Source organism: Canis lupus, chromosome 24 (genome assembly GCF_048164855.1).
Source record: "Canis lupus baileyi chromosome 24, mCanLup2.hap1, whole genome shotgun sequence".
NCBI lineage: Eukaryota > Metazoa > Chordata > Mammalia > Carnivora > Canidae > Canis > Canis lupus.
The window spans coordinates 46,728,016-46,750,985 of record NC_132861.1 but is presented as its reverse complement, the minus strand read 5'-3'; the positions used below and the strand labels follow the sequence as shown (position 1 = coordinate 46,750,985).

The window sequence follows — 22,970 nt, the reverse complement described above, 5'->3', positions numbered from 1 at the left end:
TTTGATGAGCTTGGCCAGGCCTTTTTAACCAAAATGTCCTCATACTTAAGCTGCTGAGTTTTGTTGTTTCACTGGAAGGCCTTGGAGTCAGTTTTCCATGCAGGGTTTGCATTTGTCAACCAATGCCTGCATACTCAGAGAAGAGTGGGATAGACTGCTGTAGCCTTCCTCTGTTCCCTTACCTTACTGCTGCCACAGCTTCTAACAAACAAAACTGGCAGTAGGAGTGCCAGATGTGTCATGTCTAACAGCTCTTTCTCTTGCAATACTGCAGTACCCTAACCTAGATGAACTTTTCTCCTGACCCACTTCTGTTCTATCCCTGAGAAAAAAAACAATCTATAGTTCACCTTTATCAAGACGCTGCCCACAAAACTGACCATCTAAACAGGCATCTCTCCTGGGTTCTTCACCTGCTGCAGGAAGCAACAATACCAGAGTGCAATATGCCCAGCATCCTATCTGTCCCTGCTAGAGGGAGTATGGCAAGCTGAAGACTCTAATACGTGCAAAAGAAAATTGTGAATGAGTGGAATATACCAGCTCTGTCCCTGTCAACAACAAAGAAGCTGCCATTTATCCAACCAATGTGTCTTGACACCAGGGACAAAAGTGTGGCTAGGCTCAGCCTTCCATCAACTTCTTAGCCAGCCCCGCCCATCTGTTTCTGAAGGCAACAAGGGCCCTAGTCATCAAGGACTGTGCTCGATACTAAGTCCCAACTCCTTCCTACCTGCCAGTCTTTTTCCATACCCCTGAGGCATTTTAACAGAGAAGTCTTGAGGAAGCCACCACAGGGGCTGCAAAATGAGACGCCACCTTAACCTCAAAGCCACACAGATCACAGTGATTACAGTACTGAAGGAAGAGGCACTACATGCAGGGATGCCCAAGCTGAAGCCCTGGGACCCACATACCTCTTCATCACCAGGCTCCATGGGCTGGCACAACCAGGGGGTGTCCGCCAGCTTCCTGAGCTGCTGGTCCATCTCTGTGAGAGCAGCCCCAAGTCGTTCTTTCTGAGGAGGATCCAACTGCTGCTCCAGGCAGGAAGGAAAGAGACACACAGCTGGTTATTAGCAGTGAGGAGTTAGGGACACAGCAAAGCCCCCACACAGGCACGCAATCTGTTCCAGGGGAAGCGATCTGTTTTTCAGAGAGTTCTTATAAAAAAATTCCTAAGGATGGGATGCCTGGGTGCCTCAGTGGCTGAGTGTCTGCCTTTGGCTCCAGTTGTGATCTCAGGGTCCCAAGATCGAGTCCCACATCAAGCTCCCTGCAGGGAACCTGCTTCTCCCTCTGCCTATGTCTCTGCCTCTTTCTCTGTATCTCTCATGAATAAATAAAATCTTGGGAAAAAAAATTCCTAAGGAAACTATGTCATACAGCACTGGATAAGGAGCCAAAGTCAGAACCTCCCCTTCTGAGCAGGATCAGGTGAGGCAATTAAAACTCTCCTTTCATAAATAATGGAATAAACCAAGCTTGTCTAAAAACTGAATTAGCAGAACTGACATCACACCTATTTCAGTTTAACCGGGGACCTCTACATCAGAGAGAGACAGGACCAGTCCACCTGCACCAGAGCGCAGGAAATGCTATGAGGTGGCAAAGGGGCAGCTGTCACATTCAGAAGAGCAGACTATTTTGAAATGAAGAACAGAGGACACGGAAACCTTTTGGAGTGGTTCTCCAGAAGTGTGATCTTCAAGTCACTCCATCTCCTTTATTTCCATGTCATTTTTTAAAATAATAAGGTTGGCCAGGCCATCCCTTGAGTTTTCCCTATTCTAGCTTCAACAATTTGGTGAAACCCCACCTGCATGCTTGCCGAGGGCTGACTCCTCAGCCAGGTTTGCAGGCCTGAGTGAGAAAGGATGACACACTGTGTGTCTGAGCGCAAGGCCCACCTGCCTGGTCACAGGCTGATAGCTCCATGCCTGCAGACTTCTAAAGCAGAATCCTGTGTGCGGCAACAAAGGTTCTGTCCTCTTGTTAGGAGTCTAACAAGCCTGAGATGACGTGCTTGAGATGTGGCCAGAGGGTTTGAGAGCCAATCATATGGCCAGATCAGATGACCTCCAAGGCCCCTTCCAGCACGGAGTCTGGAATTCTAAAGTGTGCTGCCCTCTGTACAACAATGGTCACTGCATGCGCACGAGAAGCCAGCCTCTCGTGGCTTCTGGTGGCTTACCAGGGCCATCTTCCCAGCCAGCAGCAGTTCCGTCTCACTGCGCAGAGCTTTGATGTTATTCACCATTTCCAGGACAAAGCTACAGTTCAGCCCCTGAGAGGAACCAGAATGACACCCATGTAAGAAGGCCTAAGGGCTACAGGACTCCAAAGGAGTTAAGACCCAAAAAGCACAGGCACCTCTGTAGTTCTGGGCTTGCCGTACACCCGGTCCATGGACTTGGAGCTGGCATTGACGGCGTGGGCAAGTTCCTGCTCCATGTCTTGATGGGACTGAGCTATCTCTCGGATACTAAAAGGAAAGAAACACAGCACTCATCAGACCAGGTGAAGGGGCAGTCTATAAGGTCACCTTGCTTGAACACAGGCCCAGGGTCAGCCCAGAGGGCCAATGCAGACACAGCTTAGCCAATGGCAAACAGACCAGGTCTTAACCAGGAGATGTGACATCAAAATCCAAGTTTTTCCAGCAACTTGACCAAGGAGAAACATGCCCAAAGTAAGACTCGGGCCCTGTACAACAGCAAGCTAACAGGTAGATGGTTTGCAGGCCTGCTGTGTGGAGACAGCTGATCAGTCCTGAAAGGAGACTTTGCCTCCTCACTCTATAAATGAGGATGACAGGACGCTTCTCAATGGGGACGACCCTGGATCAAAAGGCCCAGACGCCAGGACACGGCCCCAGGCAGTAGCCCCTTGCCCAAGGGACCCACATGAATATAGGGTGGTGACGGGGTCAGACACAGCAAGACCACCAGGGACAGAAGGAGCACACAGGTCAGGGAAGCTGCATGGGGACCACTTGTCCTTCCCTGGGGAAAACCAGAAGCTGGGTTTTAAATAAGACAATAGATGGCAAGCCCCGCTCTGTGGGGCCACCAGAGACTTTGAGGGGACGAGAACGAAGACAGAAGGAAGCTCAAAGCCTTTTATACAGCAAGGAACTGAGAAAAAATGTTAAGCAGTGAAGTCATCCAGCCGGGATACGGATTTGGCCGTGGGGGCGGGCGGTGGCAGAAATGGTGCCGGCCACTTGAGACAGAGGACACAGCACAGGACATGCTCTCGGGGGAGTGGACCCCGAAGGATCCATGGAACCAGAAGTGCCCACGAGAATCCTGGGAGAGCTCCCCACCCACAGACCGAGGGTCTGAGGCCTGGGGAAAGGGCAGGAGGAGAGCTGCCCAGGAAGGGCACACACAGCCCAGAACCTACAGGGCTGCGGTGCTTCTGGCGGGGGCAGAGGAGGAGGAAGCCACACAGCAGCACAGAGGCAAAGTCCAGGAGCACCAAGCCAGCGTGCAGCCTCAGGGGGTGACTGGGGAGAGGAAATATGGTTGAAAACCAGAACCAGTCAGCAGCTGAAGAGGGTCAGGGGATCTGGCAACTGAGAGGACAAAGGTCACCAGTCTGAATGACCCCTCCGGAGTGAGGCACGACGGCAGCCAGCACCTGGGGCAGGTAGAAGGGACAGTGGCAGAGCAGGACCACCGTCCTGGAAGGTCTTCCCCAGGAGCCACTTCTCAAAGGCAGAGTAAGAGAAGGAAATGCCTTTGGGTCTCAATTGTTTTGTTTTCTTTTAATAACTGTAAGATTTGTTTTTTAGTAACAAACCTGCTCTCTGGGATAAAGTATAAGAGGCAGTAGGTGGACTAGTCTGTGGAATCCAGGATAGGTTTTTAAATCTGTGGGCTGGCTCTGGAAACACCTGTGGATTTTAAGCTTCCATCCGAGCAATCTCCGAAAGCCAATTTGTGGAAATGAACCACAGGTAAGGGCCAGCAGAAACCCCAGCTGGGGGCCCTGGGATGGAGGCAGACTGGCACATAAGACGGGGGAAGAGGAACGCCACGCCTGCCCCCTGCGGCGAGCACGGAGCCCGGAGGCCATCAGGGGCCCAGGAGCTCCAGCAGGGAGGAGGCCAACGGGACAGGGAGGGCAAGGGCCCACCTGTGGATGAGGGCTCCTGCCGCCTGCCCGAACTGGTCCATCTGGGTGGCCTCTTCCTCAGACAGGATCTCCGGGTGCAAAGAGAAAGATGGGGGGCGAGGAAGCTCGCACTTCTGCTTGTCTTCCCAGGACTTCAGGGTGTTCTCAAATGCCTAGGGCACAGGACCGCACTATCACACCGTGCACCGCTCTCTCTCGAGAGGGGCAAGCACATGTCCAACAGCAAACACTGCTGCGACACTAGCTGAACAACAGCCAGAAAGGGAGAGCCAGAATTGTTTCACGCTGAGGAGGGGAAGGGTCCTGGAAATTACACCCCTGTTCACTTAATCTCTGTGTCTAACAAAAGTCAGTTCCTAGAATAAAACACTAGAAACTCCAGGCCTTCTTCGAGGAGGCACACAGGCGTGCCCCGCAGCCAAGCCCTGGGACTGGTCTGCTCTCTCCGGGGCCCCACAGGCAGCCTTTCTCACTTACCCTATCTCTGGTGAGTGTCTGCGCCCGGTTCTTGTGGATGATCCGAATGTATCCTGGAGGCTGGATCCAGGCTTCTCCGTCCACCTGCACAGGTACGCCCTCATCCCCCAGGATGGAAATCTTCACCGTGCGACACTGAGCAAACATCACAGCCGTTAGCTGTACACCGCGCAGAACCAAGGAGCCTAGAGGCTGCATCTCAGCACCGTAGGGGCCTTCCTATCCTACACGCCCCTGCACACAGCAGCTGACGTATGGGGTGACACCACGCCTGCCACCAACCACCACCGCAATCAAGGCATCCCTGTCTGGGCCCAGCTTATGAAACCCAAGGGTGTCCCACCCCTGCCATCCCCAAACCCAGCACTGCATCTGTGACCACAGCGAGGAGACCTCAGGGGTCAGATACAAGCACAGGGCCCTGCACACATGCAAACACCTCCCAGAACAGGGTAAACCCTGTTAACGATGCACTGTTTCTCTTTTCAACAAAAAATCCTGCTTGAGAGATAAAGTCATAAAATTCAAACACCCCACCCTATATGGGTGCAGACCGAGGCCAGAAGGACTGGGAAGCGTTTGCCTGGGGTCCCAGTGGGCTAGGTTATCAGCCTCCCTGCTCCTTATGCATAAGAACACTGCCCTCCCCAAGCTGTCACCAGAAATAATAAGTACTAGGGGATCCCCTTCCTGCCTCCCCTCTCCAGCGGGGCTGGAGAGCAGCCAGGTGAGACCACACTTTCTCCATGGCTCACTGCTTGGCCTCATTCTCAAACTCAGGCTGCTGCTGCTGAAGCTGTTGCCATGGGCCGAGTTCAATAGGGCCTGTCTCATCTCATCCCACCTCGACAAGAGGGGGCAGGGGACAGGTGGCACCCACAAAGAAAACCAGAGCAGGGAGCTCAGACAGGATTCACGTTGGCCCCAACTGTGAAAGACTGTTAACTGTCAAATACAGTGGGTGAGGAAGGGCTCTGGGCCCGGAGGCAGGGAGGGCCGAGGGCGCTCCTAGAAGATCGCCCATTCTCTTGGGCTCTGTGTAGCAGGAATGCACTGATGGACACTGGTTCTGGGCCAGGCCCTGCCTCTCCAAACATGTATGAGCCAGACTGCCTCCCAGGGTCTTCCCACCTGCAGGACCACGGCCAGTACCTGGGCGATTCGGTGATGCTGCAGCTTAATGACACGAGAGACGGCCATCTGCATACTGCCAAACACAGCAACCACCTCCAGGATCTTATCATCAAACGACGGAGCTGCAAAAGTCTGCAAGGACCAGTGTTAAGAGCTGACCTCTGCTCCCGAACTTCCCTGCACACCCCTCTGTGCTCACTTTCTGGGCTGCTACTCTGCTTAGAGAGAGACAGGGGCACTGCCAGGGGGTGGTGTATCCTAGCTGAGAAGCAGCTGTGGGGTGGATGTGCTACTGAGGGGTTTTCTAGGAGAGGCCCTAACACCAGCTGCCAGGAATCAAATCTCTGAGCTGGACTAGTAGTGTGACCCCAAGCAAGTCACTTAATTTCTCTTGTCCTCGGTCCCCCCACCTGTGGAAGAACACTGGTACGCTCTAATGAGGACTGGGGTAATGTGGGCCTGGTGCTTAGAACGGCTCCCAGAGCCTCTCAAGGGTGTAGTTCATGTGAACTATTTTTGTTGGCTATTATGTATGAAGGAAGCCACACCCCTGGTTAAAGGCAATCAATGCCTCACACAGTTCTTAGCAGAAACTCCAAACTTCTTCCCCAGATTACACAACTGCACGTGGGCTCTAACTTGTCTGCATCCCACCCACTGCGCACTGTGCAAGAGAACTTTCTCCACACCACATCCTGTCTCACCACTAAGCCTTCTCATACGCTGTTCCAGCAATTCCCTGGAGCAGCCTCTCCAACCTGCACCCTCCCCTCACCTGACCTGCCAACCCCAAGTCTCCCTTCAGGTCTGTGTAGATGTCTCCCCGAGAGGCCTTCCCAGACTGCCCCACATTGGAGTCGGGCCTGGCTTCTACATCTATACCCCTGACCACATCTGTCCTACTCAGCTTCTCTTCTCGTGAGCAGGGGACCCTATCTGTCCTGTTCTCCACTGTACCCCCAACTGCCAGCACAAGGAAGGAGTTCTGTCCACACCTCTGCACCACCAGCAGAGCCCTAAGAGCTAGAATGCTCCACCGGGGCCTGAAGTGGTGGATACTCACACCCAGCTTGGGCCCATGCCACCCAGGACCCCAGTACGTACGTCATCTTCCTTGGTGCCCCCCCAGAAGTTGGTCCCTCCAGCATAGCTGGGAATGTTGAGGACGGCAATTCCCTGGAGACTGGGGAGTGGGATGGGTCGACCATCACACTGAGCAGTGGAAATCCCGGAAAAAGAAAAAGGGAGAGAGAGAGATGCACAGGATGGACCTGGTCCTTCTTCACTAGAAATCCTGCCTCCTGCCCACTCCTGGCCCAGACTGAGGGAGTCTCCACCTGGCCAGGAGAAGGGCTAACAGGAGGGCAGACGGGCCCCTGCCTGCCGCAGTCACAGGAGACCCCCCACCACTCACCTCCAACAGGACCTTCTGCTCCAGGTTCTTGTAGGTTCTGTGTAGCAACTCTTTGGTCCCGAGAACTCCGTACCACATCATGTTCTTGGTCCGACTCCTGTGGGCGGAAAGCAAAGAACACATAGCATCTCAGCTCTGTTTCTACAGAGAACTACAGTCGCTGCTGAGAACTTCAGGAAGGCATCTGATCACACACCGGTCAGATGCAACAAGCACTCCCAGCACCAAGACTTCCCTCGTGACGTGTCTGTGAGCTATGCAGAAAGAAATACATCTACTGATGGAAAATTCTGCTAAAAAATAACACTCCCCAGAAAGTAATTTCCAGACATTACAGAACCTCACAAAAAAACTGATGATGAGCAGCCCGGGTGGCTCAGCGGTTTAGTGCTGCCTTCGGCCCAGGGCCTGATCCTGGAAACCGGGGAACAAGTCCTGGATCTGGCTCCTTGCATGGAGCCTGCTTCTCCCTCTACCTACGTCTCTACCTCTCTCTCTCTTTGTGTCTCTCATGAATAAATTAAAAAAACAAAAAATAAACGGATGTTTTTTCCAGCTGTAAAATTATGCTTATCACAGAAATTGATAAGTGCAGAAAAGCACAAAGGAATGAATAATCCTCATAATCCCCACATCTGTACGACTGGCAATAAAAAACTTCGCTGTATTCCCTCAACTTTTTCTAGGTATTTGACTTATGGGTACAACAGCCGTCTCCAGTCTCCTGCCTGACTCTGTGCACTTGGCCCTGCAGCCTGTGCCCCGAGGTGGGGCTGACCCCAGCGGGGTACCTCCCCACCATCGCTGCTCAGCCTCACCCCTCTGACTGGACCCAGCCAGTTCCCACTCCTGGGCTCTGTGTATTACATGGCACTGGACCCTTTGCACAACACCTCTTCTCAAACATTTCCAGTTACTTCTTTAGGAAAGACTCATAGGTGGGGCGCCTGGGTGGCTCAGCAGTTGAGCATCCGCCTCTGGTTCAGGGCGTGATCCCAGGGTCTTGGGATCGAGTCCTGCATCGGACTCCCTGCAGGGAGCCTGTGTCTCTGCCTCTCTCTCTCTCTCTCTCTCTCTCTCTCTGTCTCTCATGAATAAATAAATAAAATCTTTAAAAAAAAAAAAAAAAAAGGATAGACTCATAGAATTGGAATTCCTCTTAGACCTTTTCAAAGCCCTTAATACAAACCCAGGGAGTGTCCTATCAGGGTCCCACAGCTCTAAGAATGTATTGTCTATTGTCCTCCTCACCTATTTTACTGTTAAATTGTATACATTTTAATTACTTTTTCAGTTATTCTTAAATGATTTGGACTCACCACCACGTGCTATATAACAGAGATGTCCCTGGGGGGCCTCTGAGGCCCCTTCCTCCACTCAAGAGCCCCAGAGCTCAAAGTTTCTTGAATTCTTATACTTGATTTTGTTTTCCCAGAAATTTCCAACCACACAGAACGTGGGTGATCACCAGAGCAGCTCCTCAGGTGTGTGACCCCCTCCCACCCAGCTCCCCCAGCCACCCCTCCAGGTGATAATGGCACCAAGCAAGCAGGGGCACACAGACCAGATGGAACAGCGAGCGAGTCTGCAGGCTCTCCAGCAAGGGGCCCCTCAACTCCTACGTCAATGGCTGTCTCTGTCCACACTCACGCCAGCTTCTCCCTCACTAGTTCTAGAATGTCAAAGCTGAATAGTCTCCTCCTCCAGGAGGGGTGAGGAGGGAGATGCTAACTCCTGCTTCACTTCTCATATTTCCACGGAGACAGAATCTCCACTTCAACCCAGGAGGAAACCTGCCCATTCTTCTCCATCCCCTCCCTAGGCCGGGAGGGGCGAGCAGATGTAATTTAGAGGAAGAAACTGAACGTCTCCAGGGACACCCCTCGGGCCTCTCATGTGGCTTTCTGTGGAGGGCGCCTTCTCCTGGGATTTGTGGGGAGCCAACCAGGCCGCCCAGGCCTGCCTGGTGGTGAGGAACACACAGACCCGCCACCAACGTTGCCAGGGCCTCTCAAGTCTGGCACAGTAACTTCTTAGCACACTGTATGTCGCTGGGCCCTTCACAGCATCACCACGGACTGTTGACTCTCCAGAGACTCGGACGAGGCCCTTCCAACTGACCACAGTCACTCATTTTCTCATGTGGAATTTGAGAGATGGAACCCTCCTCCAGGCTGCCCTCTTAGACTCCAACTTGCTCCCAGCCACATCTTGTAAAAGCACCTTCCTTCCGACAACAAGACATTTGGGCTTTACATATGCCTTCTGCCTTAGCACTGTGTGCCCTTTACCTCGCTGACTCCCGAAGTCCTCGCTTCCCGGAAGAAGAAGCGAGGAGGGTGCAAAGGGCAGGTGTGCACACAGGCCACCACCTACCTGCACTTCTCTGGGTGCTCATCACGCTTGTTGTTGAAGTCCAGGGAGATCTTCGCATCCAGGCCAATGCCAAAATAATTGTTCATGACGCACTTCTCTGTGTAATACTCTCTGCAAAGGGGGAGTCAGTCCAGTGAGAACAATCCTGGCTCATTTAGCAGCCTCTCAACCTCCAAGCATCTCTCACTGAGGGCAAAACTCATGGCTTGTTCTTCGGGAGCATCTTTATTGACACAGAACTCATCCCACCCGACATAACCATTTAAAATGTAGGACTTGGTGATCTTTAACATACTTGGTCACGTAACCGTCGCTACTATCCATTTTAAGACATCTCATCACCCCAAAAGCAAGCCCCCACCCCTTAGCCATCAGTCCCTAAACCCTCAACTCTGGCAACCACAAATCTGCTGTCTCTATGCTGTGCCTATTCTCAAGTTTCATACAAATGGAATCCAGAGTGTGAGCATCATGTTTTTGGGGCTCGTCGGGCTCAGGACCTCATCCCTCCTAATGGCTCCACGGCACTCCGCTGTAGATGTGTGAGCACCAGTACACATGCCAGAGTGAACACGGTTTCCCTCCTCCTGGGCGTGGCCCCAGATCATGCTGGGCCTCATGGACACTGGGTTTTGAGGTACCACCAGACTTTCCCAGAGTCGGCTGCACCGTCTCACACTCCCCACCACGCTCTCAGGCAACATGAAACCTGACAATATCTATGGCACATATACTCACACATCTTCAACCGTGGGTCTCAGAACGTGCCTCAAACACCCCCAGACCTGATCAAAGTCATCTCCAAATGTGAAAACGTCCATCCCAGCCCCTGCCTTCCCCGTGTCCACCATTGATGAGACTCATTTTACTCCAGCTTCTCAGCCCATCCCCTCCCCTCCGCAATCATCGTGGCTGCAGGGGTCACACTAGGGCTCTGTAGACCCTCCTCTCCCTCCAGGGCAGCTGGTGTAAAGGAGTCCCTGACCCTCTGCCTGGAGAAAGCAGCAAGGAGGGGACATGCCTGGCATTCCTGGTGGCGGCTCCCACACAAACTGCACAGGGAGTACTGTGTGGGTCAGAACTCTGCCACATTTAGGTTAACAGGCGTTTGAAGCCTGATTTGAGAAGCAATCACCACATGGACATGTTTTTATGACATATCTAATCCAAGCGCCTAAAAGCTTAGTGAGAGCAAAGCTCAAGTCAAAACTGTTTTCTGAGCAGAAGACCACATGCTGACCAGTATTTATAGGTCCTGGGAAAAGTGAAGGATCTGATCCAGAAAAACAGCTTGGGGACAAGGGAAGGAGAATGGAGAGACTGGGCACAGGGACCTGGGAAGTGGGAGGCGGCCAGGCCCCGGAGGTCCCGGCAGCATGACCATGAGTCTGGGGCCCCCCTGGCCATGGCCCTGGCGCGCCACCCTGCATGGACAGAGGACAGCAGCTTGTCTCCCCAGATGAGTCTCACCCCATGTGGACAAGAGGAAAAGACGATGCCTCCGCTGCCAGGTGTGGGACCTCACTGGTCTTAGGTGAAGGGAACAAAAGAAGTATCTAGCTCAGGAGGCCCTATTGGGTGCTGCTCATGGAAGGCTGCAGCCCCTACTGAGGAAAACAGTGTCAGGAGGGTCAGGACCCAAGCCCCAGAAGGGCCAGGGCAGCGGGTGAAAGGCAGGCAGACAGCAGTGTCAGGTCCGGGACAAGGACGCTGACGTGTCTATGCAGGCTAGCATCTGGCAGCAGATGTCTGAACCGAGGCCACTCTGCACACTTCTGGCTCTGCTCTCCAGAACCCCCAGAGTCTGCACAAAGCTGCACATTTCTGTCACCCTCCACCACGCCAGACACACATGGCACACATTCAACCAACTGCCACCAGCCACACTGCCCAGACCTTGCTACCAGCCAGCAGAAGGGAAACCCTAGAAGACCAGGTTTTCAAAATACCATCTGTTTCCACCATGGCCTGAATAAACTCCACTGACAGAGGCCTCGGTGCCTGAGAAACAGGGCAGAGGACATGGCAATGGCCCACAGAGCAGCCTGGGAGCCTTCTTCCCTGCGATCCCAAACCCAAGTATCTCCTAGATTTGGCCCCAGAGCCTAGGCCCCTGCAGGGCCAAAAGGGTAGAGCATGGGAAGAAGGGTGTCAGGACGAGGCACCAACGCAGGGCCAGCCAGGGTCCTGGAGAGTGACAAAGAACAAGGCGGGAGCTTCTGAACCCTCCGAAAACCTCAGATGTTGAAGGATGTTCGGGAGCCACTGACACAAGATGGGGAGCTGGGATGAGCCAGGACAGGCTACTCCCATCACAGAACTTTCCAGCCAGACGCTTAGCTGAGGCACCACAGTTTCTAGGTTTTCCTTCTCAGCTAACAAAGCTGGAGGAGGACCTCCTCGTCAACGGTACATGAACTCCTCTGGCCAATTCCAAACCGGCTTTCTGGGCTCCAACATTCTTTAGCAACCCGTGCACCCGCACCTGCTTTACCCCCATACTCACAGGTTTTCCGGTTCAGAGTTAAAGGGATCCGCGTTAATTAGTAAGCGACTGATGACAGAACCTCCAGGCAAGGAACCAGACATCCCAGCCCGAACATCTGGAGGGAGGGAACAGGGACAGACTGCAGGTCAGGATTCACTGGATTAGGAGACGCTCACGTCTTCTAGGCTGAGGGACACGTACTCTTTGACATGTTACTGTAATTAAACATCTCTCAATAATGTAGAAACAGATCCAAATGTTGACAATTAAGTGTTTCAGGCCAAAGATTACCACCATAAATCCATATTCATGGAGCAAAAACACACACACTGGGTGGCAGAGACCAACACCTAGAAGACGTGTCAAAGAACGGCTTACAAAGTCAGTTCCATCACAGGTAAGAAGCTCCACTTAACGATCCCTTAGTACAAGTCATCTTAGCATTCAGCCGCACGGCTTTGAGAGGCTAAGTTCAGGAGACGTAAATAGGGAACAGCCCAAGTGACCAGAACCCTCAAGGAATCTGCATTATAATTTGAAAATGTCAAGTCCTGAGCACCAGGGCAGAACTGGAGCCCCGCCAGTCCACCCATTCAGGGACATGTGTCTCTGATTAAACAAATACAGCTCATTGGCCTCATTGCCCAAGGGCTTCTGGAACTTTCTATTCAGCTGAGATTCACCTAGAAGTTGCCCAATCACTTATGGGAGCCGATGGTGTGACGTGCACTCTGCCAGGCCCAGGAGGACTCAGGAAGTCACCTGAAGCTGCTTAAGGGGCTCCTACTGGCCATCTCAGTCCCAGTGCTAACCCTTCCTTCTGCAGACACAGAGAACTGTTACTGCCCTCTGGAGGGACGGTTACCTTCACCCCTACCTGGGCAAAATGAAAGCAAACATAGGAAGGTGGACTGGCCCAACTCCGTGGCCATTTGTGCCCTCCTACAATCATGCTAGAAATGACAGGATGACTCAGCTGGCTCCCCACCACAACCTGCCCACCCCTCCCTCCTCACTCAGGATGACTCCTATTCATCCTTCAGGACCCAGCTCAACTATCGCCTCCTCAATGATGCCTTTCTGGGGCCTCTGGCAGCAATCTGGGGGCTGGCTGCCCCTTACAATAAATAAAAGCACTTTTCATGCCATAATATCACTTTGAAACCTAGTCTCTGTTTCCCACAGACCTAAATATAAACTCTTAAAGGACAGGAACTGGGTCTCATTCATTCCCACAGACTCCGTGCCAGGCAAAGCAGGAGGCCCCTGACCTCACTAGCTGGCAGGGTAGCACCCCACCTGCACTGGCCCACAGACACACACGGCCAACCTGTGGGGACACTCACTGGAGAACAGGATCTTGGTGTTCAGGGCTGGCAGGCCATCCCGGTTTCCTGACTGGGAAGGAAGAGAGGCAGAACTGCCCAGTGACAGACTTCCTTTGCTTATCAGCTTCTCACATGGGGATTTGGACACTACAAAAACAGAACAGAAACCCGTAAAACCATCCAAAATAGAACATTCCTGAAGCACTGGGAAAGGTCATTAGAGAAACAACTGCTGCTAAGGGCTGAGGGGAGTAGGGAATGGTCACCAGCCCTGGTCAGGCCCCAGCAGAGGGTACGAGACAAATCAAGAGTCCAGGAGAGAGGAGGTGACCTGGGAAGGGGCCGGAGAGGCAAGTGGGTCTGGACACCCTCTGGAGGCTGGGACAGGGGGGTGGGGCTGACTCCCAGTCACAGTGGGGGCTGTGGGCGCCCGTGGAGGGCAGAGTGGAGCTCAGAACAGTAATGATCATGGAGTAAACACTCAGGCAGACACCTCCCAGCGGGTTGCACAGGCTACAAGGAGGGGGCTACACAGTCAGTCGGAAGGTGGTGCCTCTCCACAGCAACAGCCTGGGCTGGGAGCTGTTCCAAAGGGATAAGGAGCTCCAGCGGACAGCCCGTAGGGCTAGGTGGTACCATAGCCAAAATGCCAGGTAGCCTGGCCTGCAACCACCTGCACAGGAATGCCTGAGCCCTGCTGCGCCTGGCGTGCATCGGCAGGTTCTGGGGAAAGCACACTCTTTCCTATGGGGTCCTGCAGGGACTTTCCCAGACAAGGGAGGTGGTGCACGGAAACAGGCCATGCATTCGTGACTTTTTATACTAAGAAGTCAAAGCAACTATGAGAAGGGAACCTAAACCTTCCTAGGGCCAGCTTTCTGACTATGGCAAACCCCAGAGGCCTGAGCACTGTGATGGGGTCATCAGGACTGGCTGGTACCTTTGCGGAGGCTCCTGCCCTTGGCAACCCCACAGCTCTCAGTGGGACACACTCTGTCATCCGACTTCAGGTCTTTTTTCTCCTCTGACTCAGAGAGACCTAAGGTGAAGCCCTCCTGTTCTTGGGTCTGGGCGTTCTGTTCGTCAACAGCTGTGCAAGGAAAGAACGACTGCAGTTGAGTGCATGGTGGTGAAGTACATGGATGGCACGTGGCCCAGAGCGCCTGCCCAACATAGGCTCCTCTCCCCATCTCCGTGAACTCTGTTTAGACATCCTCTCAGCTGAGGGCTCACAGCCCAAAGTGGCCAGCCCGTCCCCACTGTCCTCTGAGCCGTCCAAGAATGTCGGGCTCCGGGCATCTGCGTGGATGGGCTGGGGAGAAGGAGGAGAGCCAAGCGGCTGGAAGACGTGGAGAAGGGGAGTGGACTAAAGGCACATGGGGCCTCCACCTGACCATCAGCCAGAAGCAGGCCTGGCGCACACACACCAGCGGGGATCACAACCCCTGATTCTCACTGATGGACGAGGAGGCGGGTGCTGGGAAGGGTTTGGGGTGAGTGGGAGTGGGATGAAATGGTTTCTGAGAGTCGTGAGAGCACACAGATGGAGGACAATACAGCCCGAGGGAGGCTGGATGCCTGAAGTTCACAGGTCACACTGCATTTGCAGCATTCCCTTCAAAGCTTAGAAATCAAGTCTACAAAAAGGAAGCTACCAGCCAGTGAGTCTTTAATCCTACACAGTCCACCCACCCTCTGCCTGCAGGCTCATCATGGAGAGTTGGCAACCTGGCCCCCAGGCCCGGAACACCCTCCACACCGCAGCAAGGCCCCCCACTGCTCTAACCACCTCCCGCCCAGCCTCCCACCCTTCAACACACAGCAGTGCCCCGTGCCAGCCTCTCTTTCCATCCCACAGCTGATGGCCTCACCCACCACCCCCAGCCAGGCCCACCTCTCATAGGGTCCTCCTCTCAGGGTGTCCTCAGAGCTCCTAGTTCCACCTCCAGAGTGAGGTTCTCTTCAGAACACCCCCAGCCCCCGTGCAGCCCCTGTCCCCTCGGCAAGGTCCCTGCACACCCACCGCTAGCATCTGTTTCTGCCAAGCTGCACCCGAGGCCTGGCAGCTAGACAGGTCAGGCCCCTTGCAGGGAGTGGTCCCCCCAAGCAAGGACCGGTTCACACCCAGCTGGGGTCCCACCCTGCCCTGCCCTCCGCTTTCTGCTCCCTCTAATCCTTCCATCAGACACAAGTGTGGTGAGGAGGGCGGATGTGCCTTGGGGTGTCTGGCTGTGGCCCCAGAGGTGGATTCCTGTTTGTCTGCCACCACGTCTGGGGGGAAAACAGAGTGCCCAGTGCTTGCTGAAGAAAGCTACTTGATCGTTAAGAGACCCGTTACCTTTTTCTGTGTGTTCTATGATCTGACGGATGGCTTTCTTCAGGCTGTTGGCTCTGAGCATGAGCTGTTCCCGGGGACGAAATATCTGCGGCCGGGTGGGGCACGCCGACCCCACGGAGCGCTCCCCTGTGGAGCCGCAGCCGCTGCCCGCCCCGTCTCCATCTTCCGCCTCCTCGGCGATGGTGGGCGGAGGGGTGGGCAGGGAGGACGAGGCCTGGGACTCATCGTCCAGGGTCTTGAGGAGAGAGTCCAGCTTCTCTTTCAGGACAGAGCACTGGTGGAAAACGAAGGGAATGGGGTGGAGTGCTTCTCCGTCCGACACCCTCCCGCCCAGGAGCCCAGGCACGGACCTTCTTGGCCATGACCTCTGACTCCTCCGAGCTCTCGGTGGTCTTCTCGTAGGCTTTCCCCACCCGAGCCACGAAGTCCTTCACAGTCTCGCAGAGCACTCTGTGGGAGGAAACACGGAAAGACACTTCCAGAGAAAGTTCTGCCTGGGACCCAGGCACCCTGCGAGGTTGACCCCTGGCTCCTCCAAAGCCACCGGGCACTCACTTGGCCGACGAGATCACCACCGAGTGCTGGTCGGAGGTCAGGATTTTGGAAAGATGGGCTGCGACTGAGTCTTCATAGAAGAGAATTTGTTGCACCTACAGTTATCACGAGACAGGGTGGGGTGACTGAAAGGTCCCAGAGAGCTCCTCACCCACTTCCCCAGCCAGCCGGGGCCTCAGCTCACTTCACGCGCCAACCTGAGATCCGCCAGTGCTGGCTGAAAGGTTTCAAATGCTTCACCAAGCTGTGAACAGACAGGTCTTAACAAAAAAGACCGTGTCGATATGGCGCTACTTCAGTCTCACGGCCCGCCCCTGCATGTGCCAGGAAGTGCAGTCTCTAGTCCTGGCACCTTCTGGCAGCAAGGTCGACAGGCAGGGCTACTTCACTGAGCTTCCAGTCACAGCGGACCTATTTTTCTTCCTGGTTGAGACAGGGCCCTGGCCCCTCGGCTCCCGGCGTAAACGAGCCCCTCCCCACTCACCTCCACCTGCTGAAATGGGATTACTGTGTGGCCAACACAGGCTCCAGGGCCCGCCACCCAGCCAGTAAAGATCTTAGGCTTTGCACTCTGTGTTCTTTCTCTCTCAAAACATGCAAACCTTTGTTTGCTCATAGGCCAGGTCAAGGCCCAGGCAGACTGGAGCTGGGGGTCATCGTTTGCTGACCGCCACCCTAGCCCATTGTCCTGACCCTCCTGACAGGGAGACAGCCCGTAGCAGAGCCCTCTCTCCGCTCAGCCAGCAGCCAGGTCACCAGTGGGCATGAGCACAGCTACGTGCCGGGCACTGCATGAGCAGAGCCAAACCTAGGCCTAGGCCCTGGGGGACCAACAAGTCACAAAAGCAATTGTAAAATGAGAAGAACCAAACATTGGACACTCGACCAGCACAGGCTAAGCACAAGGGTGGCAGGATGGAGGGATTCTAGAGGAGTGGGACGAGAGAGGGAGCCTGGAGGCCACTGGGAACAACAGCAGTAGGGGCAGACCTTGGGAGTGCACAGTGCAAAAACAGGAAGTCGTAGGAGACCATCGTCACAAGGGACTCCAAGTCCTGGGGTCACCCCGGGAAGCCCCCAGAGGACCCCAAGGCCCACGAGATAGTTGGAATTCACTCAGCTCCCACGTGACCCTGGGCTGAGCCTGCACCTCTGCGGGCCCAACCTCAGGCAGGACGTTTAAGGAGCGGCTCATCAGCGAAGGGCTGGGGAGGTGGCGTGAACAATGCTAGGTGCGGGCAACAGCAGATACCTCAGAGCCCTCACTGAAGTCTTCGGTGCCCGTGGAAGAGGAGGCCTGCCGCGGGAGTTTGGTCTCGTAAGCCATGACGCTCCACCTGCACACATAAAGGCAGCCCTCAGCAAGTCGGCCCAGCCCTGGGCAATCTTACAGTCTGACTTCATCCGTAAGCCCTTTATCTCCACTCTGCGTCCCATAACTTGGCTCCTCACTGAGCTGAGAACAAACGTCACAACCAACAAGGCCCTGCAGGCCCCTGAGGGAGGGTAAAAGGGATCCCATGAATGAACACCTGGCTTCTGTGAGCGATGGGTTCCCCTTCTACAGAGTGCCAACACCCCCCAGCCAGCAGCCAGCTCCCCCAGAAAGGAGCATTTCACAGGCACCAAAGACAGGCACGGACACCTCCCTTAAAGGGAGAAGACGCGGCAGGGACAGCCAGAGTGCACCCAAAATCACACTGCCAATCACCACTGCAGGATCCTACCCAAGACCATGAAGCACTTGTCAGTGAGACCAATTTCCCACAGGCATGTGGTTAGTGGGATTCCCTACATCTAGCTCAGAACTAAAAGTAGTTCACTCAAAAAGGATGCCAAAGTATTTTTAAACCTATACAGAACAATTACCCAGAACTTAGCTTCTCCTGGGAACAGAGTATGGGGAAATGGGACCGCTCAGCCTTATGACAAGGATGACTCTGCTGGCGGGGGTCCGCCAGGGGCACCCCTCACCCAAGGCCTCGCCGCCACACTTGAACCACTCAAGGGCAGGTTGCTCACCCGTTCTGTTTATTTTAAACTTCTGCAGAATCTGATGAAAAGTTAGAAACTATCAAAAAATATCAAATATCAAAACCTGACCGTGCTCAGGTCCAATATTTTTTTCAACAAACACTAGTTGAATTGACCAAATGAATTAAACTCTCATCCCTCAACACCCCCACAAGGTAGCTGGGATTATTTTTCCCTTCCTGACGAGGAATCTAAGACTCAGTGAGACTGAGGAAAGTGCTCAAGTTCATGCAACTCTCAGTGACAGGGCAGGGATTTACATCTCAGATGCGTCTGACTGTCCTGTGTTTCTTTTTTTTTTTTTTCTGTGTTTCTTATTGAAGCATAATTAATGTCCAGTGTTATATTAGTTTCAGGCATATGACACAATGATTCAATAATTCTCAGTCAGGTCCAATCTCTACAAACAGCTGCACAGGACTTCTGTCGTCCTGGGAGCCCAGGCGGAGAACACCTGGTCGAGGTGCCCTGCCCTGTGTGGTGCGAGAATGCCCTCCACTCACCGGTCCAGCATCTTGGTGCTGGCTCGTTCCAGCTTTTCTAAGATCTGCGGGAGCTGGGTGTCATCGTCACAGGCTGAGCCCCAGCCTAACACGCGAGCCAGGTCGTTTCCTGTGCCGAGGGGCAGCACTCCCAGCTGGCACTGGCAGGACACAGAGGGAAGACATGACATTAAACACCCTCCCTGTTAACTGTGACAATAGCCAAGTTCAGCAAGAGGTCTCCGCTAAGACAGGGTGGCTCTCAGAGTCTAGGCAAAGCCCACCACACAGACGGAGGGTCTTTTAATCCAAGAGAAGATTCCAGAACTATGCCTGTTTCTCGTCTTGACACTTAATCCTCTAGGACCACCCTGATGTAGATTTCCAAAATCTCCTCCCTTCCCATTTTCACTGCTATGGCCACAATCCTGCCCCTTCCTGTGAGTATCTAGGAAGCCCCACCTCTCTGAGTCCCCACGACCTCTCCATCCACTACACCTTATTCACTAATGCCAAGATCATCTTTCAAAAACATCACTAGTGTCATTTCATTCCTGGCTTCTAAGTCCACCAGAAACAGGAGCCAGGACATGCACCTAACCTGAGCATGCCCCAGTGCTTGGCCTATAGCCTTCCACCTGACCCTCCCCAGAGCCACGGTGTGTGCTGCTCAGGCCCGGCCTCCACCTGGAACTCTCATCAGGCCAGTTCGGGCTCAGGAAGCTCCCCGATGCTGGATGCCGAAGAACTCAGCCTCCAGCGCTGCCATGCAGCGTGTGGAAGCGCTACCAGTCCTCCCCAAGCACAGCACGGCCTGGGACCACCCACCCCAACCACCCTCCCGGGGCCAGCAACTCAGCCAGAAAGCCCCGCCAGCCCAAGGATGAGGACAAGGAAACCCAGCACACCAGTCGGAGAGGACCCGGTGTTGGAGCCTTAAGAAAAGGGGCAGAGAGAGCACTAAAAGCACAACAGTGTTCCAGATGGAGAGGTGACCCACGTGCCAAGTCAGGAGACAGGAAGTCTGAGAAGCAGAGACAAAGGAGGAGCCACACAGGGGACTCTGATAAACTAAGTTTAAGTCTGGACTTTATCCTAAAGTCAACGAGCCACCAGAGAACACTCAGCAGAGTGGGTGAGTGAGCAAAACTGCCCATGGGGAACAGCCCCAGTGAGCAGCCTGGACAGAGTCCCCAGGGCAGCTGAGGTATACTCAGCAGCACACAGGACGTGGCCCAGACACTCTGGGGTGGCAGCTAACTGGAAATGAGGGAGGGCGAGGGAAGGATCCAGAATGATGTCTGGTAGATGATATTTTCAGGCTCCGTGGAAAAAAAACACAGGGTGGTGGGGCTGAGTGGGGGGCTCAGGGCCAAAAATGCCAGGCTTGAGGCACTATGGGCACGTAGACAGACCTGGGGCAGCCAGGAAGAAGAAAAACACAGAGAGAGGGTGAAGGTGGGGTCTCAGGGAAGCCGGGCAAGCAGGGGAGTGATCAGGACCAAGTGTGACGGAGAAGCCAAAGGAGATGAATGCTCGCTGGACTGAGCTGAATGGATGAAAACAAACGACTGGCCTCCCTGCCTGCCTGATTAGTGATGGTGAACTTGTAAATAATCCTGGAAGTCCACAGACTTAAATGAGGGCGCAAGTGTCCTGGCCCACCTCCACCACTAGGGGGCAGTGTGCGCCTGCGCTGAGCAGTTGGCGGGCACAGGCCAGTTCAGACCCGGTTCAGACAGGCGCCTCTCAGCATCATCACAGAGTCCAGGGCTAAACAGACAAGTCCCCCACCTACCAAGACCACCCACGCTAGCAGCCGGGAGAGAAGGCTAAGTCTCTGAAAAACATGCTCAAAGTCAGGTCAAAGATCTGGCAAATGTGTTGAAAGCAAATGACAAACCTAGAAAAATACGACCGACAGGAGTTGGTCCTAATATATAATAATATCCCTAATGTAACAATGATCCTTAGTATGTCTTAAAAAGGTAAATATTCTAATAGAAAACTAGGCCAAAAACATGGACACCTGATTCACCTAAAAATTCATAGTTAACGGAAATATTTGACTTGATCAGTATTAAATAAGAATCAAACATACTGTTCTCTACCTAGTTGGGCAAAAGAAAGATGATGAGCAAGAGACAGTGAAGGGGAAGGGTGTCTCTGCAGCCTCAGGAAGGCACACGGGCACAACCCCCCAGGGCAGGGAGGGGAGCCAACCTGTGCTGCACGGCTCCGCCCGGCAGAAAACCAGCACAGAGCTCTCCGTTTACTGGCGAGGATCACAAGGCAAAACACAGTAACTGGACAGCCTGGGGAATGTGGGTCTGTGTAAATTAAAACTGCATCATGTCTTATACATATATATATCTTGACCGGAGGTCTGAAAAATAGTTACGGCAGTGGTTAGCACTGGAGGGTGAGGAATGACGATGGAGCACAGTGGGAAATCAATGAACACTTTTTTGTTTTCCAATCAGGAAAATTTAAGAGAGAGAGAGAGACACGAAGTCCAATGAACCCTGTGACTTGACTTTCAAGTCTACGTCTGCCGCCCCACCACCACCACCACCACCACCACCACCACCAAGCAGGAGGCACCGGCAGCAGGGCCTAGCACTACCCAATAAAAGCTGGGGGGGCACCGTGGGATGGCAGCCCCACCCAACTTGTTCCTGGCCTGGGACCTCCAAGGAGTGGAAGGTTCTTTCATAGCTCCCTTCACTTCTAGCTGAAGTTCTCATTCCTACATCACAGCTCCTGGGCCCTGTGACACCTGCTCTTCCCTCGGAGAGTTGAGCCGCACCCAGTTGAGAGGACAGGGAGATCACGGTACCACAGCATCGAGCTCCCCTGCCCGGGCCCCTCCACGTCCACGTACCTGTTTGTGAAGATTGAGGCTGTCGATTTCAGAGAGGACCCAGCCAACACTGCCATCCCCACCACAAACCAGAATCCGGAATGTATCAAACTTCTGGAATAAGCGTAAGCTGCAGAGAAATGAAAATGTCAGAGAAATGAGGTCCATTCTAAAGGCCAAATGATGGCCAGTGAGTCCTGGGCCAAAAAGTCCATCAGCACTCCTCGAGACTGAACTGTGCCCCTGCTGTGAATACGCTTCTGGGAGCAGAGCCCAGGTGTGCTCAGGCCCAGCCTGCAGGGCTGCCCACCCACACCTCTGTGCCCACTGGCCCTCACTCCCATAGCTCAGGAGCCCTAGGCTGTAGGAGTCTCCCTGCGCCCCTCCTTCCCAGGTGTGGGAGCCATCCCGGTCCCCTCAAATCTTATCTCCATTACCTCTCCCTCCTGTGATCCTCTTGATCACCTTGCTACATGAAATGTCCCTTCAGAACACCTTACAGCGTTCTGCTCATCCCTCACTCACCCTCCTGAGAGGCCTTATCCACATTTTGGCTTCAGGGACCACACGGATCCCAATGACCCTGCATGAGGCCCCCAGGCCTTCCTGAAGGACAACACTTGCACCCATCTACCAGAACGTGTCCCTCCATGTCTCATGGGCACCTCCTCATTCTAAGCTTCCTTCCTTGGAGAACTGCAGCACTATGAACCCAGTTACAGAGCCAGACTTCATCGTCCCCTTGGAGTACAGACCACCACAGCTTCTCTCCTAATCCCTACAAGGGCCTCATGTCTCCTCCGGGACTCCAATTAGTGCCACCAGCACAACCTTCCCAAAAGTTTCGAGTGTCTAGCTTTATTACGTTTTTAAGTACTTCATAACTAGTGCGGAGCCCAACACAGGACTTGAACTCACAACCCTGAAATCAAGACCTTAGCTGAGATCAAGAGTTGGATGCTTAACTGACTGAGCCAACCAGGCACCCTGAGTGTCCAGCTTGAGAAGTTGCCACCTGTCTCCAGGAAAGGTTCAAACCTCTCAGCCAGGAGCTGCCTGCCGGCTGCCCCAGCTCCACGCCCCCCCTCCCCCAGCCACCCCACTGTGTCCTCGCCTCTCTGCAGAGAGCATCCTCTGCCTAGGAGGCTGCTACCCATCTCTCTGCCATTAAAACACTAACTGTTCTCAAATGCTAGCTCAGCAGAGAGACTGAGAGTCTCCCCAGTTTAATCTGTATGCTCCTTTCCCTGGGTTCCTCAAGAACCTGTACATGCCCCGTCCATGTGACAGATCACTCTGCCTTGCGACCTCTATCCGTTCGTGTGCTGCACAATCTGA

The 22,970-nt window shown here is 53.8% G+C and overlaps 1 protein-coding gene across 5 annotated transcripts in view; it reads right to left on the bottom strand.

Annotated features, from left to right (window-relative positions):
• The window catches only part of DGKD (diacylglycerol kinase delta), a 110,356-nt gene that overhangs the window by 10,163 nt on the left and 77,223 nt on the right, over positions 1-22,970 (bottom strand). For all 5 annotated transcript variants that reach the window (XM_072796736.1, XM_072796737.1, XM_072796738.1 and 2 more), the window contains 18 exons: positions 21,654-21,762; positions 18,791-18,930; positions 17,506-17,590; positions 16,254-16,348; positions 16,049-16,148; positions 15,699-15,972; positions 14,301-14,450; positions 13,379-13,507; positions 12,051-12,147; positions 9,545-9,655; positions 7,169-7,265; positions 6,859-6,966; positions 5,773-5,886; positions 4,621-4,755; positions 4,144-4,295; positions 2,374-2,485; positions 2,195-2,287; positions 918-1,037 (listed from right to left, as the gene is read on the bottom strand). In XM_072796736.1, the coding sequence (XP_072652837.1) occupies positions 918-1,037; positions 2,195-2,287; positions 2,374-2,485; positions 4,144-4,295; positions 4,621-4,755; positions 5,773-5,886; positions 6,859-6,966; positions 7,169-7,265; positions 9,545-9,655; positions 12,051-12,147; positions 13,379-13,507; positions 14,301-14,450; positions 15,699-15,972; positions 16,049-16,148; positions 16,254-16,348; positions 17,506-17,590; positions 18,791-18,930; positions 21,654-21,762 (2,221 nt within the window). The remainder of the gene's footprint in view (positions 1-917; positions 1,038-2,194; positions 2,288-2,373; positions 2,486-4,143; positions 4,296-4,620; positions 4,756-5,772; positions 5,887-6,858; positions 6,967-7,168; positions 7,266-9,544; positions 9,656-12,050; positions 12,148-13,378; positions 13,508-14,300; positions 14,451-15,698; positions 15,973-16,048; positions 16,149-16,253; positions 16,349-17,505; positions 17,591-18,790; positions 18,931-21,653; positions 21,763-22,970) is intronic.